We start from the raw sequence: 17691 nt of genomic DNA on the forward strand, positions 1-17691 counted from the left end.
TTCAACCCACCGCAGCACCAACGTCCCACAAGCCACAACCCATTGCGTCGAATTCGGGACATATCCCGTCGGAGCACCCTGCCCCTCGCTCTCCCGCCGCGGCGGCTCCCATGTCGTGCGCCATGGGCAAGGTCATCCAGCCCATGTCCATATCGAGCGGGAAGTTTGAGCCGAGAAGCTGGTCGCCCAGCGCGGTCAGGTCAGAGTCGAGATTGGGCGCGACATCGAGGCTGGGGGCGGGCACCAGGGGTGCGTATATCTTGCGGTGACTGCTGCTTTGGGCTTGGTCGGATGATGTGGCGGGGACAGGTGCTGGTGCTTGGGAGGTGGGCAGGCGCCCGCCGACCGCGACATCGAGGCCGTTGGCGACGGCGAGTAGAGGGTGGGTGGCGTGGGATATGTCCAATGTTTGGTGCAGGCTTTTGGACAGCGAGTGAAGGGTACTGAGTATTTTGTCCAGGGTCAAGTTGGGCTGAGCTGGTTGTTCGGTGGCCGTGCCGCGGGAGCAAGCCCGGAGAAGGAAGACAGACGCGAATGCTGCCATGGTGCTGAAGTACGATGGGAGACATTGGGGGTCACGCCACGATGTCAAGCTGTGGAGATAACCCAGCGCGGCATCCGTGGCTTGTGTAGCTGGGCCGCTGGTGCTCATCGTGCTTGAAGTGTCCGGCGACGAGTTGGAGTTAGCAGTCCAGCCAGTCGAGCCTCTGAAGACGTGGGAGTACAGGCATAGTTTTGCGGCGTTGAGGTGCAGATCCCAGAGACCATCCGTGACTGCATCAAGCTCGCCGCGCAGAGACAGCAATTGCGTCCACTCGTCGTGCCACTTGTCAAAATAGCCGCCGAAGCGCTCCAGCTCAACCGTTCTGCTGGCGTCGAAGGGAGTGCCTATATCAGCGCCAAAGTTGTTGAAGACTTTACCACTTAGTGTCCAGAGCTCGACTTCAGCGAGGAGCTGCACATCGAGTGATACGGCGTATTGGCTCTGTAGCAGTGCCCGCGGGTTCTTCAGAGAGCGCAGCGTTCGTGTCATGGGGGGCCGACCGTGACGTAGCGAGCAGTGATGATCGCAGATGAAGACCAAGAAGTAAAGGCGAGTGCGCTCGTAGCATTTGGGGTCTGTGTGCGGCATCTTGGTGATGCAGCGATGGAGATTGACTTCTGATGCCATGCGCACAGCAAGCGAGCAGAGGGCATATGAGACGTCGTTCAGCCAGAAGGCACCGATACAGAGGGCACGAATGTCGTCGAAGGTGTGGTCTTTGGCAAAGAGCTTTCTGGATACACAGTCGGTGAGTGCTTTCAGGCAAGCCTCGCTCTCTGGCAAGCCCTGACAGAAGGCCGCAGTAGCACAGATGGCTGCGACTAGAAGTGGGGAGCGTGTGCGCACGGCACAGAGTGTGTCGTGCTCGGGTAGGATACGGTATATGTATCGGTCTAGACTGGAGCGATAGTAGTCAAATAGCTCTTGTGCTGTGGACATTGACAATGTGCCTTGCGAGACCAGGTCTGCAGAATTGGAGGCGCTCGGCGTGATCGCGCGCTTGACATCGGTCATGGAGGCCGCTGGGAAAGCACCGAGACTACAAGTGAAGTTCAAGGCGACCTCGAACTTTTGCCTGTCAGATGAGTTTGAGTTCTGTTGAGATGGCTGAGTGAAATTCAGAGGAATGGTCTGTTGCATGACGGTGAACGAGGCTGGAGCAGCCGTTGGAGAAGCACCAGCCGTCTGGCTTCCGCTCGAAGCAAGCAGCGACTCCAGCTGGGAGACTCGTTGCTCCAGCTCCGACTTCCAGCTGCCATTAATCAGATCCATGTCACCATAGCGGCCACAGGAGAAGTGCGTACCTTGCATCATTCTCCAGAAGCATTTGGATGCTTTTGTTCACGTGGCAAGGCAGCCCGCGGCTTTTGCAGCGACTGCATGGTGGCTGAGAGTCGTTCATATAGCACTTGATCTTCCATGCTTGTCAACCATAGCTTTGAGTGTAGGGAAGTGGTAGAGCGCCGGTACCTTCAATTTCCTACATGCTACACAGGCAGTGATCTTGCGTGTGATGTCCGGGGGCTTGCGGTCGCCCCACGCCTCGCGCAGAGCCAGCGCTGCGGATGGAGAACCCATGACTGAGAGCACGTGCTCGCAGTCGACCGTGTCTCGTGCATTGAGAAGAAAGGGGAAACAATCATGATTCAAAGTAAATAGAATGTCTGCTTTGAACCGCTGACGTTGACCTTGCACGGGCTTCCTGCCGTATCCACATCTATCGGCAGCCAGTGACAAGAACTGGATTGTATCGCACTATGCCCATACGAGAATAGATCAACGCTCCCCACGAGCCGTTTCAACAAGGTATTTCACCGTTGTCAGGACCTCTAATGGCTGAGCCTGCTCGAGCGACATCGAAGGGAGGTGATCAAATAGGCTGCCACACAGCGTCTTCGTGATCAACAATTACGCGATGCCATGGCTGCAGTAGCATCTAACATGACGGCATCTCCGCTCCGAGTATAAATCTTGACGTAGAACTGGCGTCCATCAGATCCGCTCTGTGTTCCCGTCGAATGGTAGTATCGGTCTTCGCACATACCCAGTTCTACCTCTATGCAACCACCACTTAGTCGTCCTTGCGCCGCTTATCAGATGTACGGCTTTGCAGCAGCCAAAGCGCCACCCCAGCAAGCATCAAACCACCGAATAGCCAGAGGACCCAGCCATCTTGTGCTTGAAATTTATGCTGACCTTCAAGTCAAAGCTCAGACTTTCCTTGGCCTTCGGGTAGACACTTTGTGACGAAAGCCTCTAGGTCATCAATCTCTTCTAGCGCAGCTGAATGCGGTAGATTCTTGTAGGTTTTGAATTCCACCTGTACCCCCAACTCCTTCTTCAAGAAATCCGCCGTCTGCTGGCCCCACTGGTACTTGACCACCTCGTCAGCGTCGCCATGGCCCATAAAGAACGGCGTGTCCTTGTTCACATCCTTGGCCTCCTCGGCGGCGATAGTCTTGACCTTGTTGCCCATAAGTAGGTAACAAGACAGTCCAAAGACGCCGGCAAGTTTATGCGAGGTGGTCAGACCGGTAAAGAGCGACATGGCGCCACCTTGCGAAAATCCCCCGAGGACGATACGGTTAGACGGGATCCCTGCTTCGATCTCGTCGGCGATTAGCTTGTTGAACACGCCGCGGGACCGCAGAATGCCAGTCTCATCGTGAGCAGCGTTGAGGTCGTTGAACGAAGTCTGTTTGAATAGTGAGTACAAGCGTATTATAGTACGGGAAGGCTGCGAACGTGGTCGCGGCGGCTTACGATGTCGTACCAGCCGGGCATCACGTAGCCGGCGTTCTGCGTTTGGTCAGTCTTGCAACATGTCCTTGAAACAAGGCACTGACAATTGTAATTGGTATGCTTGGCGCATTGGGGAAGACGAATTTGATCTCCTCAAACTTGCCACGCCGGCGCCAGTTTTCAGCTAACGACACCCTCACTGGTATCAGCAACAGGCACCTATGACAATGAAACAACCTACCATCCAGCTCCGCTGTCACCCAATCCATGAGCCATTATGACAGTTGCGGTATGCTTCTTCAGAGCGGGCACAATCAAGGCATGTCTATTGGCCATCTTGAATAGAGCTCTTTATGAGCCTCGTTTGGTCAATGAGATGTTAGATGAGTAGCTACAGCAAGTTAGTCCTTTGGATCTGGGACTTAATGTGTAAGGCGCGAACGTTGTGGCGGATAGTGTTGATTTAGTCGTTCACAGGTCCGGCTTGCTGGCAATCACGATGACTAGGGGTTCCCCTCCGAGGTTGCTAAGGCTGAGGCCCCGCAGGCAAGGCTGAATCGCCCACAACGCCAAGATTTCATGCACCGAGTATACCGACAATTCATGGCGCTTTCATAGTATATAACTGGAGAAATTGACCGCTGGCTGGCTTTATTCAGGGAGAGTCGGAGTGCTGCCAAATTTCCCGTGTCACCCATAATCATCACTTCCACATAAAAAAAGGCGGGGATACAGTGCCAAGACATTGAATTGACCGCACTCGCTGCAGCTGCGTTTTGAGCCGTTCTTCCACCTCGCACGACTCTCACTCATCCTCTCCCACATCTCTCCCGCCATCATGGACCCCGAGAAGCTCAAGAAGCTGCAGGCTGCGGCCGCCAACAACAGAATTGGTATGTGCAACGTTCGAAAGTCCCGAGGCTGGTGTATACGATGAATGACCCGCGAGCTAACATTTTTGCGCAGGGTAAGCAAGTCCACTATACCTCCACGACATTCGCCTCAGAGAAGCGCCCTTATGCCGACGATGAATTTGAGTGCAAGGAGCGAGACTGACAGTCAGCGAATAGTGGCAAGGGTACCCCCCGAAGAAAGACCAAGAAGGTGCACAAGTCATCAGGCACCGACGACAAGAAGCTGCAGACTTCCCTCAAGAAGCTCAACGTTCAGCCGATCCAGGCCATCGAGGAGGTCAACATGTTCAAAGAGGACGGCAACGTGATACACTTTGCTGCTCCCAAGGGTGCGTTTTCCCCTTCAACACCTCTCACGTGCTTCGTTATGTGAGCTATTAGAGTACCGCACATACTAACGAACACAAACTCATACAGTCCACGCCTCCGTCCCCTCCAACACCTTCGCCATCTACGGCAACGGCGAGGACAAGGAGCTGACCGAGCTCGTGCCCGGCATCCTCAACCAGCTCGGCCCCGACAGCCTGGCGTCCCTGCGCCGCCTGGCCGAGAGCTACCAGAGCCTGCAGAAGAAGGAGGGCGGCGACAAGAAGGAAGGCGAGGCCGACGATGACGACGAGATCCCCGATCTCGTCGAGGGCGAGAACTTTGAGGGCAAGGTCGAGTAAAAACAGGCCCGCGCAAAGCATGATTCCCGGGAACTGTGATGCGTGGAGGCCCCGAACATGGCGCTTGTGCGTAAACAACAATTTCCCCTTCGTGTCGCAGATGGCTCTTTACAGCTTCCAGCATCTTGAAGCATCACGCATCGATGCGCTGTGAGTGGAGAAAGCGGGCATGGGAAAAAAAAGCTACAGTGGTGAACCCGATCATGAAATACTTCTCTTGCTACGGTAACACCAAAAACCATGGATCTGTACAAGCCTCCGTCGTTGACTTCACACGAGTTATCTGTCTTATTCCTGAATCTGCCTCTGGGAAAGTTATTATGCAATGCTAGGTTTTATATTACAAGGCATTTTGATATATCCTGCGCGGATCGCTTGGTTCACCCACTTGCCAGCGACCACGATAATTCCCCAGCACAACAAGTTCGCAAGTCAGCCTTCTAGTGGCGTTGCCTGCCTGCTCGCTCAATCATTCATTCATGGCATGCATGATAACTCGCCCCACGGCTCCCCCTACTACCTAGAGTAGGAGAAACCGCAGCTAATCAATCCTCCTTCATGCCGCAAAAGTCCGTGCCTAGCCACCCGTCCACGCCGCGCCAGAATCCCCAATACCAGCCATTCTTCTCCTCGTCCCAGCTCCCGTCCTCCTTCAACACGGGGCCATCGCTAATGACCTCCCCTGCACCCCCCTGGCCGCCCACGAACCAGCTCACGATCGGCAGACTGCTCAGGACGCGCTCCGCGAACGAGGGTTGGCGCGGCAGGGCCTCTGACATGTCGCGCACGCGCATGCGTTTGGCGCTCGGGATCGCCGTCATGAAGTCCGACTTGCTGGGGGACAGCATTTGCGCGACCGGAGTGGTTTGTGAGGGGAGATTGGGGATGCTGCGCGAGCGCAGGCCCGTGGGCGTTTGTGGCGGGATCTCGTGGCCGGTCGCCGTCGCGGACGAGGCGGTCGCGCTGTCGATTGACATGTCGTCCTGCGTGCCGGCCTGCGTGTACTGCACGTCGGGCATGGTGTGCGAGCGCGGCAAGGTCGAGCTCTGCAAGGCGCGTTCGAAGCCGGAAATCGCAGACTCTTTGCCGGATGTGAATTGTACGGATTTGGAGGTGGGGAGGGTCCGCGATTTGGTTGGGCTGCTGCGGGACAGGAGATTGGCAGCTTCAGATCCTCGGGGCAGAGCAACATCAGCGGTCGGACCGCGGCCCGACCACATTTCGCAGTGTACTTCGTACCCGTCGATATCGATGGGGGAATAGAAACAGGCACGTTCGGCAGCCGGGTAGGAGTCGAAGGTGACTTTGATCCAGTGCTTGCCGCCTTTGTAGATGTGGGATTTTTTGAGCGCTTCTTTGGACAGGTTGCGGTGCACCACGACGGCAGCGCGGGAGTAGCCCATGGGAGAGCTGGTAGACAAAAAGAGGTTGGGGTCATCGCGTGGGTAGTCTTCGCATATTATCGATGGGGCCACGATTCTCTCGAATTTGGAGAGGACTTTCCATTCAACCGACTTGTCGGCATATCCATAGAGGAGGCACTCTGTTGGTATAGCTTCGGGTTCCGCGGGACGAGACGTGTCTGATGGGGCGGGTGTGGTATCTGTCTGTGAATGTCTTTGTTCGTGTGCGAATATCTTGCCGAAGTCTGCGACTGCTGGATTCTCTTTCTGCCGTACTGGAGTAGTGCCTGCTCTTGACCTTGACGCCCGAGACCCGGAAGCTCTCATACTGCGATGCCGGCCAAAGGCACCCGTCTCTTCCACATGCTTCACGCCTCGCGCAGACTCAGGATAACGGTAGCCCCATGGTAGTTGGTCGCCCTTTGTATCTCGCGCCCGCTCTTCAGGCAGCACAGAGTGGATCTCCATGGGGAAGGAAGGAGGTGGTTTGATGTGCTCAGTGCCCTCCCAGGGCACTCAGAGAACCGTCGAGAATACAGCCTGCGTTCCAGAGTACAAGGGAACACAACGGAGATGTGGCGTGCACGCTGTGCCTGTTGAAGGTCAATGTTTACTCGGAACGAAAAAAGATGCCCAGCATCTTCGCGTTGCAGATCTGCAGCCTCGTCAGTGCCATGGCAAGGCTGAGGTTCACGTGCATTCCTTGGCAAGGGTGGAGTGGATGGCTTGGCAAACGACTGCGCTGGTCCGCCGGCTGAATGTGTCTTCTGATTACCGATCCTCATCATGACTTTTTGCCTCTCATCTCTTTGGGAGACCGGTTGGTCACACGAATCTGGAATTGCCACAACTCCATGCTCCGCCTCCGCCTTGTAACTGAGCTCCGCTTCGTGCTTTCCATCTCTCAACACGTTCTGCCAAGCCCAGTCCTCAGGCGAAGGGGCCGGCAAAAAGCAGTTCCAGACTTCGTGCTTTTAACCGGATGCACCAGTGGAATGAGCTTGTCTCGACTAGCTCCTAGTTGGCGGCACCTTGGCTTTGGCCTGCAGGGCATGACCGCCATCCAAGCTCTCAAACTGGAAAGCTTCCGAGCGCCAGTGGTCTGCCGTTTTACGATCCAAGCAACTGTTGCAGGTAATTGCTCCTGCCGTGGTTCAACCGGGTCACTTGCACTTCTTGGCCGTCTTCAGCTCGCAGAACTCGAAGCCGGCACCATCTCTCGTTCAGAGAGTGGTCTGCTTATCCTCGAAGACCTCATCGAGTCATTCACAGAACAGATTATGATACCTTTCAAGGGTTCCACGTCGTTCTTGACCTTGATGTTTCTCTCATGGATCAGATTGCCGCCAGGGAATCCATTTTCGAGAAGGGTTCATCGCGTGCTGAGATTCGGAGATCTCTACCCGCATTTCAGGATTCCGGACTCCCATCCACAAGATTCGTGCCTTTCCCCGCTTGCCCCTGCTCCAGTTGCACCCCGACTATGCAACCCCGGTCCATTTCTAGCCCATATGGCGACCCTCAATTTCTGCCATCCAATTGCCCTCCGCCATACTGGTCGCCAAGTGTGTCTTTGCCCTCCCTATACCTAAGCGACATTGGTAACGTGTGATGTTGCCGGACATGTGCCGATCTATGTCAGGTCTAGCCTGCCCGGCGTTCGCTGAGCCTCTTGTTCGCCCTCGTTGCGCATTCGCCAGATCCTGTCCCACACCTCTGACGATATGCGCTAGGTCTTTGGACACGGCCAGAACCGTGATTTAACCGATCGTCTGTCCATGTTTAGGCTCAATGCATGGCATGGGGGAAGATGTGCCCCGTGCCATCTCCAGACAACTAACCGAATATCTTGACTCCACGACAGGCATATTAAGACAGACATGTTTCGCCTTGCTACTGATTCACTTCCTCTAGTTCTGCATCTTCGTTCACCCTGGTGGTTGGGATAGAACACTCTCGTTGACCTCGACCTATCTCCAGCGAGGACTCTCGAACTGCCGCTGCCACCATGACGAGTCTCGTCGCTAAGAAGCCTCACACGGACGATGTGGCCATCGCGCAGGCCGAAGCTCCTGAGATTCCCTATGTGAACTGGCGCAAAGACCCTCAGCTCCGCAAGCTGTATTTCTACGCCGGCATCATTTGCGTTGCCTCCGCCACCACCGGCTACGATGGCTCTATGTTCAACGCTATCCAGATTCTCGATCAATGGCAAGATACCTTCGATCACCCCACGGGCAGCACCCTTGGCCGCCTTTCTGCCATGTACTCGATCGGGTCCATTGCGTCGCTCCCGATCGCACCCTTCATTTCTGACCGATTCGGTCGCAGAGCCTCCATCATCGTCGGCTGCTTGATCATGGTGATCGCTGCTGCCGTACAGACTTCAGCTAATGGCCAACCTCAGTTCGAGGGTGGCCGGTTTTTCATGGGTTTCGGCAACTCCATGGCCCAGCTAGCCTCGCCTCTGCTACTCACTGAGATCTGCCATCCTCAACATCGTGGTCGGGTCACTGCCATCTATAATTGCTTGTGGAATGTGGGCGCGCTTGTCAACTCCTGGATCTCTTTCGGCACGCAGAACATCCCTAGCGACTGGTCATGGCGCATTCCCACCCTCATCCAGGCTGTTCCTTCCCTCATCCAACTTGCCTTCATCTACTGGATTCCAGAGTCCCCGCGGTGGCTCATTAGCAAGGACCGTACCGACGAAGCTCTCAATATGCTCGGCAAGTACCACGCCAACGGGAACATCAACGATCCCACCGTGCAATTTGAATATGCTGAAATCAAGGAAACGCTGCGCTTGGAGTTCCTGTACCGCAAATCTTCGCGCTACATCGATTTCATCAAAACGAAGGGCAACCGCTACCGCCTTGCGATCATCATTTCGCTTGGTCTGATCTCGCAATGGTCCGGAAACGGTCTTCTCTCCTACTATTCCAACCTCATCTTTGAGTCCGTGGGCATCACCTCGGCCAACACGAAGCTCGGTCTTGACGGTGGCAACAAGGCTCTCTCACTCATTGTCTCTATCACGTGTGCCATGCTCATCGACCGTGTGGGCCGCCGACCACTCTTCCTCGCCGCCACAACGGGCATGCTGCTGTTCTTCACCGCACTCACCATCGTTGGCGCGCGCTACACCGCCAACCCATCCGACGGCCTCGGCATCGTCTTTATCGTCTTCATCTGGCTGCACGGTGTTGCGTATGCGCTGGCCTGGTCCGGCTTGCTGGTCGCCTACACTGTCGAAATTCTGCCGTTCAAGCTGCGCGCCAAGGGCCTGACAATCATGAACGTTGCTGTGCAGGTCGCTCTCGTCATCAACAACTACGTCAACCCCCTGGCCATCGGCACAGGTGAGCCTTGGGAGAAGACCGGCTGGAAGCTGTACTGCATTTACACTGTTTGGATTGCCATCGAGCTCATCTGGGTCTTCTTCATGTACCCTGAGACCAAGTATGTCGCCCTTCATTTCCCCTCAATGTCTCCGAGAATATCCTTTGCTAACGAACTCACCACAGGGGCCCTACTCTGGAAGAAATCGCAAAGATCTTCGATGGTGACGCCGCCGAGGTCGGCACGGTCGAGGTTAAGGGCACCGAGGGCCTGTCCAACGTGCGCTCCGGCTCCGTTGCGCAGCACTCTGTTGGCGGCGACGACGAGAAGGCCGGCGGACGCGTCGTCCAGAAAGAGACTGCTTAGATTGGTCTTAACTTCTTCTTGACCCTTTTTGACTCAAAACTCAGCTGGAAGGGCGATGTGCCGCAGAAGTGGAGGACGACGATAATTCGTTGTGGGTGTATACATACAGCGATGTAGCTGCCGGCGAGAGAAGAGGACATTCTCATCACAGTTAATTTGAGACTTCTCTACCACTCATGGATTCTCTTACTAGTGTTCCCGTCGCTCAACCCTGAATTCTGTTCCCACCACGGTCTATTCTGTCCCCCCCACTGAGCAATCTAGAGTATGCAAGGACTCAATGCATCAAACTCGCACGCACGCCGCACGCGAACAATCAACGTTCCAGCAAAAGTGCCTACTTTTTTTCGACCCATGCCGTAGAAGCTCACTTGCCCATCACGACCTGCCCCCGTTCCACCTGGTCTTGCAGATCAGGCCCGGCGATGCGCACCCACTCCACTGCCCGTCCACTCATGTAGTCCAGGCAGCAGTGCCAGCGCAACCGCCATCAGGCCTTAGGCCTCTCCGTCTCCATCTGCATCTCTTCTGTCTTGCCTACTGTAGCACAAGTAACCCGGCGAGTCAAAGCGGCACGCCTGCCCAGAACCAAGCAGATGCACATGAGCCTGGAGTCAAGAGTCATGAACCATGAGCTGGGCTTCTGAGAAGTGGCAATGATCAAGATTAAGTCGTGCTATCGTATCATATCATATCACGTCATATCTCATGTCATCCTTCTCCCTCTTCTCAGCGCGCTCCGATCGCCACCGCGCAGTCGTGACTCGACTCGACTCGACTCGAGATTCGGGAACGCAACGAAGCTCAACGAGACATGAACGGGACAGGCAGAGCTCCCCTTGTCATCGAAATGTCCCGTCCAGTCGGCTGTACTGATGACTATGAAGGCCAGGAAAGAGGCAAGGATCTGCTCTGCCGGTAGGCTGGCTGGCTGGCTGCCGCAATCAAAGGGAAAGTTTCTCTCCAGTATTGAAACATACAACCAAAACCATGCGCCTTTCTCTCCAGAGCGCTGCCTGCCCTGCGCGGTGGTACATCTACAGTGCCCTCGTGGCCTCGACGCAAGATTTGCAAGCCAACAGTAGCCCCCCCCCCTTCCGAACTTTCTGGAGCGGCGTGTCCATGCCTGCCTTGAAGGAAAACGCCTTGCATGCGTTTGTCATTTGCCCATTCAATTGGAATGTGACGCGCATATGTAGACGGACCACTAATTACGGGGCATGCGTTCCACAAGTGACAATTCCCGCCCCCGTCAAGTGCTGCGGGAGTCACTCAAGGGGTGCGAGAGGGGAGAGGTCAGGGCACGGGAAGTATATCAGGCTAAATTGCCCCCAGAGGCATACACCCAATATGGAGCACGCGTCTCTGTTTCTTCTGGCCACACTCCGTGGTGGTTGCATGTGCCTGGTTGAGCTAGTTTTGGAATGTCTGCTGAGATGTGTGCTGGAGATCGAGACTGGATCTTGTGACAGGACTTGTTTGATGAAGAAGAAGGCTCCAGCTGCCTTTTGTTGGATGTCGTCAGCTTTACTCAGGCGCCGAATCGTCTGTGCCGTCACGAGTCTTTCCGGCTCGTCACATGCCTCAAGGGATGTTCATGTTCTGCGGCAAAGTCTGCAGAGATACCTGATCTGCCCAGATTGCAGGCGGCGACATGGCACTTGCCTCCGTGAATAGCGGCAGATGGTAAGGGTGAAAGCCATGGTGATCTCGTGTAAACGCGTTTCGGTTCTGTCACTAGGCTAGACCGGGCCATCAAAGCAGCCAAGCGATGGCCAAGCAGCAGAACAGTCTCGTGAATCCGAGCGACTCGAAGGTATCTGCGTGGCAATTGCAATGGCCTCCCTGTTAACGCCAGAACCGCCCAGAAGGCTGATTCCTGTGCCTAGACAGCTAACAGGGATGCCGAGCTCATTTCCCAGGACCGAGAGGCCGTTCCGTTTCTGGACCGTGCGAGATGCCAAAACAGCAGCGATCAGGAAGCGTGATCTGCTGTCGTGCCCTGCTTCGGGACTGGAGCACACTCCACCTACGGGGCCCCTGTTAGATGTAGCCCTCGATGCAGCGTGAATGGTGGAGAGACCCCTGGAATCATCGCCTGCAACGCATCATGGAGGGATGGAGGCTCGCCCATGGAATAGAGGATAACAACACACCATCTCGGAGTTGCGGCGGGAACAACATGAACCATTTGCCACAATCTGCTCGGCTGATCCTGATGAGAGTGCAAATTCTGCATGATAGGCCATCGAGGCGCGTAATGACAGCAGTAGGGCATTGGTCTAGTCCATTCTGTGGCGGTATTCTCCATACTGGACGGAAACCAGGCATCGGCTGTGAATTAGCCTGATGTCCAAACGGCACGTAGGCCGGAGTCCTGCGCAGTCGTGTCTGGGATAGAGCTCAAGATCTGCAAAGCCACTGCTCATCTGCGTCTTCTCTGAGCATTCTCGAGTGGCTGTATTTCATGCAATGCTCTGTATTCCATGATGCTACGTTCCACATGCAGCATTGCATGTCGATCTCTTTCATCGAGAAGGCGTTGATTCCGTCCCTTCGTCAAACATGGGGTTCCACCTCCACCGTGATGTTGTACCGGAAGTCTGGCCTACGATAAAGATGCCTTTTGCTTCTTTGGGTTCCTGTGGCCAGCGCTGCTGCAGGAGTTCGTGAGATGCGGAGACCGCGGTTGGACTGGCAAAAGCGTAGGCCGTTGATATTTCGATGGACTGAATTTGTGCGAATGACGCAGCTAGGTCGACAAGAGCACGCTCAACAATTCCTGTTGGGCCGGGAGTGCCCAGAGCTTGCACAACTCGGAATCTCAAGGCCTGCAGCCGTCGTCCCAATATTCCGAACTTCTCTTCTCGGTAAGAATAGAAGAGGGGAGACAGCAGGGCTGTTTCTGGAAGGGTCAATTCTATCAAACCTGGAAATACCTGCAGTAAGGCAGAAAGGTCAATTCCGTTAAAGAGCATACAGTCCACGCCTTCGGCTCCTTGAATGGCCAGGGAGGCAACCTGAGGCGCTTCGACGCCTAAGTCAATGATACCGCCGAATTGAGTGTTCTGTCGCAAATGCTGAAACGACAGGATACGCAGACTCTGGGGAAGACCGGTGATGAAATTTCGCCATTGAGATTGCAAGTGTGGGACAGTATTGTTGACTTCGAGATATTCGAGCGCAGGCGACCATGCACAACGTCCAGAGGCGGGACTGTCCGGATATGTGTTGAGAATACCTCGGGGCAATGAAAGGAACCTCAATGTAGTTACTGGCTGTACTGCACGAGTAAGTGCACAGATGTCAAAGTCATACTTATCCCTGGACAGGTCGAGATGCTGCAGACTCGCCATCTTTGATATGGGCGCAAGACTGGACGTCGACATTGAATGCGAGGGCGTAACCAAAGTAGTCAAGGACGTTCGTGTCCGTCGGAGGAGACGAGCAGTCATACTCCGGCTGGTGACATATGCTAGGTCTCCCAAGTGAAGTTCCTTGACCAGGTCCTCCAGGCCAATGGCTCGGACTCGGGAATTGACTGGAGGGCACAATGTTCGAGTGAAGAGCTCAAAATTTCTTGGACCCAATACTGGTCGGCTGTAGAGATGCGGAACGCTGACCGAGTACCAATCTCGAGAGACCAGACAAAGAGACCACAGATCACCTTGCCTAGATTGTGATTCCGACCGGCGGGCAACGTAGTCAACAATGACTTCAACAATCTCAACTGGCAGTAAGAGTGGAGGACCGGGCACTCGGCCGAGCCCGACCTTCATCTTCGATATCGGACGCCGGAAGCTACGCTCTTGTAGCGTTGAACCGGTAGCCAAACAAGTAGGCCAACAATGTGATGGCAGCGAGGAGAAAGAAAAACGAGGCGATTATTTGCCTGGTTCAACTCGCGGGCGCCTTGCCGCCCCAATTCTTCTCGGGGCCCGGCGTTCACCCGCCCGGCGCCGCTTTTAAGTCTCCGCTTCCGCGACTTCAGCCCGCTCCTCGCCTTCCACTTACCCTCGCCGATCTGCCACATTCTCGCCTCTCGCTCCCCGGCCTTGCCACGTGCTCGTCTATAGGCATGCATGTGGATAATTCGGCTGCTGACCAGGACTATCAAATGACAACAATTGGGAGGGTCAGTAGAGGCCTGAATCTGCATCCATGTCTTCGACGATGAAACGTCCGACTGATGAGCGATCGCACAAGATGCCTGGCGCTGCCGCTGATGAATGAATGTGTGTATTGTCTTAAATGAACGTGTCCCCCATCAATGGGCCCCGTCCCTCAAAAGGCAAACGGGGAGAGGTTTTGGGTGCTTCTGTCTAACGCATTCCATCGCACCTGCTGAAACCTGTTCGCGCCGGCTTGTCGACATCCCCTCGACTACTCCATCCTTGGAGAAGTTCGACCTCTGCTACAGCACCCAGACCGGCCGTCTTTGGTCTCTAGTAGCCAGGAGTATTGACCGCAAGGCCCATGAGCCCACCACCAATCAAACCTGCAATCGGAATGGTCATGACCCACGAGAAGAACAGCAGACCCACACGCTGCCAATTAACAGCCTTGAATGTACCGTTGCACAACCCGACGCCTACAGTAGCACCCGTGATACACATGGACGTTGACACAGGCAGAGAGTACTGGGAAAAGATGAGAATGGTGATCGCCGCGCCCATCTCCATCGACGACCCTCGAGATGGCGAATGGTAGGTGAGTTTGTTGCCCATGACTTTCATGATATTCTGTTCTTGCTGTCAGCTGTCTGGTCCGAAAAAAGATTGGTCAGGACCCTGCAATGACTCACATAGCCGTAAGTGATGAATCCGATGCAAATCGTGAGTGCGATGACGGCGATTTGCCAAAGGGGAACCTCTTCTTCCGAAGCGACAGTCTGTCCAGTGCGCCACGCGCCATACATACCTGCCCAGACGCCGACTGCATTTCCGACGTCATTGGCGCCATGAGCGAAGGATGCTGTGCAGGCCGTAATGATCTGGACAAACGAGTAGAGGTATTCGACCTCATTTTGATATTTTGGTGCCTGTATGGGCCTCAGCGAGTCTGCACAGACACAACATCGGCGAGCAAGGGAAGTTTCTGAGCACTTACGTGAGCATACACTCGGTCCATGCGACGGCCTTCTGGAGTTCCGAGGACTCCGACCTGAGCCCGATGGATATCATAGTGGAGACCTATGCGTAGTCAATGGGACTGCTGCAGTGCCTCTGGCATGTATGAGCAAAGAGCTGGAGCTCACCATAGAGCAATGCAATAATGAGATATGCCGGCAGGCGATAGCAATATGCCTTCAGGTTGTGCAGCTCATAGATTGCGCCAGCACCCATGGGGTAGTTGTGAAGTAAACGCATTGCCTGGAGTCTTTGGTCAGTACACATTCGCCACGAGGCAAACAAAGACATCTCACCCATCCAAGGGGCCCTCGCCGTTGTCGAAGCTCTGCGTGGTGTCTAGCCTCAGCCCGCTTAAGAAGTAGACGATACTGAGCTTGAGGATTCCCGCGAGCGACAGCATCTTCCATCTCGGCAAGTGATTTTGTGTTGGGTTTGCTCTCTGCGCCTGCGAGGTCCTTGTCGCTGTCGGAGGCAGATTTTTCAGCGTCTGCAGCATGCGCTTGGCCTTTTCCGGGGGCAACAAGCTCTCCAGCATCTTCGTTATGGTCGCCATCGTGTTGGATGACGGCATAGTTTGGTACCCTGGCCTCAGCAGCATCGGTAGGAGGTTGCCGCATGAACAGCGCCGGGCCTCTCCAAATTTCCCAGATCTTGAGTGTATAGTCCTTTTTGATGACTTTGCAGTGGACGTATGGGACGAAGAACAAGGCAGAAAGGAGGCACAATCCAAATCCAACGCCCAAAGTCACGCTGGCAATGAACCAAGGGGGGCGCTCATCAAGCCCAAGGTTTGGAGAGCCTTTGTAGACGATGGACAGCGTGCAAATGCTGCCGGCGATCAGGAAGAAACCGGGCGATGTGAACACGGCCCATTTGACAGGATCGGTGCGGATATGAACAACCTGGAAGAAGTTAGTAACTCCTACCAGCGTATTCGGACCCAGGAACACTGGCCATTTTGATGAGCATGAAGATGGTCGCTCCGAAAACTCCAGAGATGCAAGGAGCCATACAGAGACCGGCGAAAATGGCACCCAGACCAGATCCGCCGCTCCAACCCCATTCAACGTTGCTTGCACCTACGGCAGCCACACCTACACCAGCGATAGATGAGACCAGGGAGTAAGTTGAAGAAACGTGAGCAGAGTTACGTGTACACCACATAACCCAGGTAGCAGCGCCGGCGGAGGCACAAGCAAAAGCCAACAACTGCACTCCGGCGTTGCCATTGAAAGCCTCAATGGGGATACTATTTGGGTTAGCAGGTTAACCCCTCAGTGGTATTCCTGAGGCATTCAAATTTCAACGTACATGCCATTCTTGATTGTAGAAGCCGTCCGGGCACCTACGGCCAAAGCCCCCGTCATTTCAAATATCAGACAAAGAACCATCGCTTGACGATAGGTGACAGAGCGAGAGGAAACCGAGGTGGCCCAAGCATTGGCCACATCATCTGCGATCAAGGTCAGATGGCGGAAAGTAGCATATCAACAATCGTCGACTTACTAGCACCGTTGTTGTACGCTTCGAGGAGCGCAAACATTGTGCCAATGGCAAAAACGTAAGTATAGTCGGTCATCACCATTGTGGAGGCTTTTGTTGTCGTTGTTGAGACACAAAAGATCGCCTGCTTGGCTGTGTAGAGGGGTCAAAGAGTGTGTCCACGACATGATTGAGCATGGTTTTATAGATCAACGAGCAAGTGAACCGGCTACTCCATTACTCAGAACACGAAGGCAGGCAAAGCAACCCTTTTCTAAGTCCTTTTGACCAGCGAGAACCGGTGCAGCTCCCACGTGGGCTCGAAGTTCGACAAATCGCTCGAGAAAATATCGAAGGCAGCTCCAATGCGTATGGGTATTGTGGCAGTGCTGATGGTTTGGGATATTTCCAGGCCGCCAAGTTGCGGCCAAGCAGCGTCCAAGACACCGCGAAGACTGTCTAAGCAAGAACGAGGCGTGGTGAGATCTTGGCCACCCGATCACAGCAGAGAACCACTGGACACTCGATCTGGGCGGCGGAGCACTGATCGTCTTCCGCTGGAATGGGCTGCCTATGAAGACTTGGCAGCGGCGGAAGTGGCTTGGCAGCATCGCCTGAATCCTGGTAAACAGAATAAATGACACTCGTTTGTGAGTCTAATGGAAGACAATTTTCATAGACAAACCAAGATTGCACCTTTCTGCAAACATTGACCTCATTTGAATTTGGTGGGTCCCAAATCGCCATATAAGACTCGGCTCGGCGTAACAGAAGAGGAGATAGGGATTAGTTGGAGAATACGTCCTCAGAAAGGCATCACTTGCTGCACCAAGCTAATCATGAGCTCTGGCTCTCGTATGTTTGAGAAGTTTCGTTCCCACGATATGTATATGTGTACTACGCTAGTTAAGAGAGCAGCGGCAGTGGGCGCCACGGGTAGCAGACCTAGTGTCGGAACGGTAGAAGGGTCCTTATCAGCGTATCATTGAAGCTTAGTCCGATACACAACGATCCAACACTTCAGAGGAGGAATCTAGGAGTCCAACTCTCCGGTCCATTCGACTCGAGATTGCATGTGCAGTTGGGGCCAAGACCTGG

General features: G+C 54.6%; 7 protein-coding genes across 7 annotated transcripts; 2 read left to right on the plus strand and 5 right to left on the minus strand.

Moving 5' to 3' along the window:
• Position 1: 1 nt before the first annotated feature.
• On the minus strand, positions 2-1816 carry HMPREF1541_04335 (uncharacterized protein; the record flags this gene model as incomplete). Its single annotated transcript, XM_008718681.1, has 1 exon — positions 2-1816. The coding sequence occupies one exon, from the start codon at positions 1814-1816 to the stop codon at positions 2-4; it is 1815 nt and encodes a 604-aa protein (XP_008716903.1).
• A 931-nt stretch (positions 1817-2747) lies between these two features.
• On the minus strand, positions 2748-3622 carry HMPREF1541_04336 (uncharacterized protein; the record flags this gene model as incomplete). The annotated part of the gene is made up of 4 exons (XM_008718682.1): positions 2748-3239; positions 3308-3343; positions 3391-3481; positions 3528-3622. The coding sequence occupies 4 exons, from the start codon at positions 3620-3622 to the stop codon at positions 2748-2750; spliced, it is 714 nt and encodes a 237-aa protein (XP_008716904.1).
• A 502-nt stretch (positions 3623-4124) lies between these two features.
• On the plus strand, positions 4125-4868 carry HMPREF1541_04337 (nascent polypeptide-associated complex subunit beta; the record flags this gene model as incomplete). Its single annotated transcript, XM_008718683.1, has 3 exons — positions 4125-4179; positions 4350-4529; positions 4618-4868. 3 exons carry the CDS (start codon positions 4125-4127, stop codon positions 4866-4868), a joined length of 486 nt encoding a protein of 161 aa, XP_008716905.1.
• Positions 4869-5413: 545 nt separating this feature from the next.
• On the minus strand, positions 5414-6739 carry HMPREF1541_04338 (uncharacterized protein; the record flags this gene model as incomplete). The annotated part of the gene is made up of 1 exon (XM_008718684.1): positions 5414-6739. One exon carries the CDS (start codon positions 6737-6739, stop codon positions 5414-5416), a length of 1326 nt encoding a protein of 441 aa, XP_008716906.1.
• Positions 6740-8279: 1540 nt separating this feature from the next.
• On the plus strand, positions 8280-9979 carry HMPREF1541_04339 (uncharacterized protein; the record flags this gene model as incomplete). Its single annotated transcript, XM_008718685.1, has 2 exons — positions 8280-9733; positions 9799-9979. 2 exons carry the CDS (start codon positions 8280-8282, stop codon positions 9977-9979), a joined length of 1635 nt encoding a protein of 544 aa, XP_008716907.1.
• Positions 9980-12507: 2528 nt separating this feature from the next.
• HMPREF1541_04340 (uncharacterized protein) lies at positions 12508-13758 on the minus strand (the record flags this gene model as incomplete). Its single annotated transcript, XM_008718686.1, has 1 exon — positions 12508-13758. The coding sequence occupies one exon, from the start codon at positions 13756-13758 to the stop codon at positions 12508-12510; it is 1251 nt and encodes a 416-aa protein (XP_008716908.1).
• A 666-nt stretch (positions 13759-14424) lies between these two features.
• HMPREF1541_04341 (uncharacterized protein) lies at positions 14425-16696 on the minus strand (the record flags this gene model as incomplete). Its single annotated transcript, XM_008718687.1, has 8 exons — positions 14425-14721; positions 14784-15020; positions 15089-15171; positions 15237-15351; positions 15405-16013; positions 16060-16360; positions 16423-16564; positions 16618-16696. 8 exons carry the CDS (start codon positions 16694-16696, stop codon positions 14425-14427), a joined length of 1863 nt encoding a protein of 620 aa, XP_008716909.1.
• Positions 16697-17691: the final 995 nt, after the last annotated feature.

The sequence above is a fragment of the Cyphellophora europaea genome (genome assembly GCF_000365145.1).
Source record: "Cyphellophora europaea CBS 101466 unplaced genomic scaffold supercont1.4, whole genome shotgun sequence".
Classification (NCBI taxonomy): domain Eukaryota; kingdom Fungi; phylum Ascomycota; class Eurotiomycetes; order Chaetothyriales; family Cyphellophoraceae; genus Cyphellophora; species Cyphellophora europaea.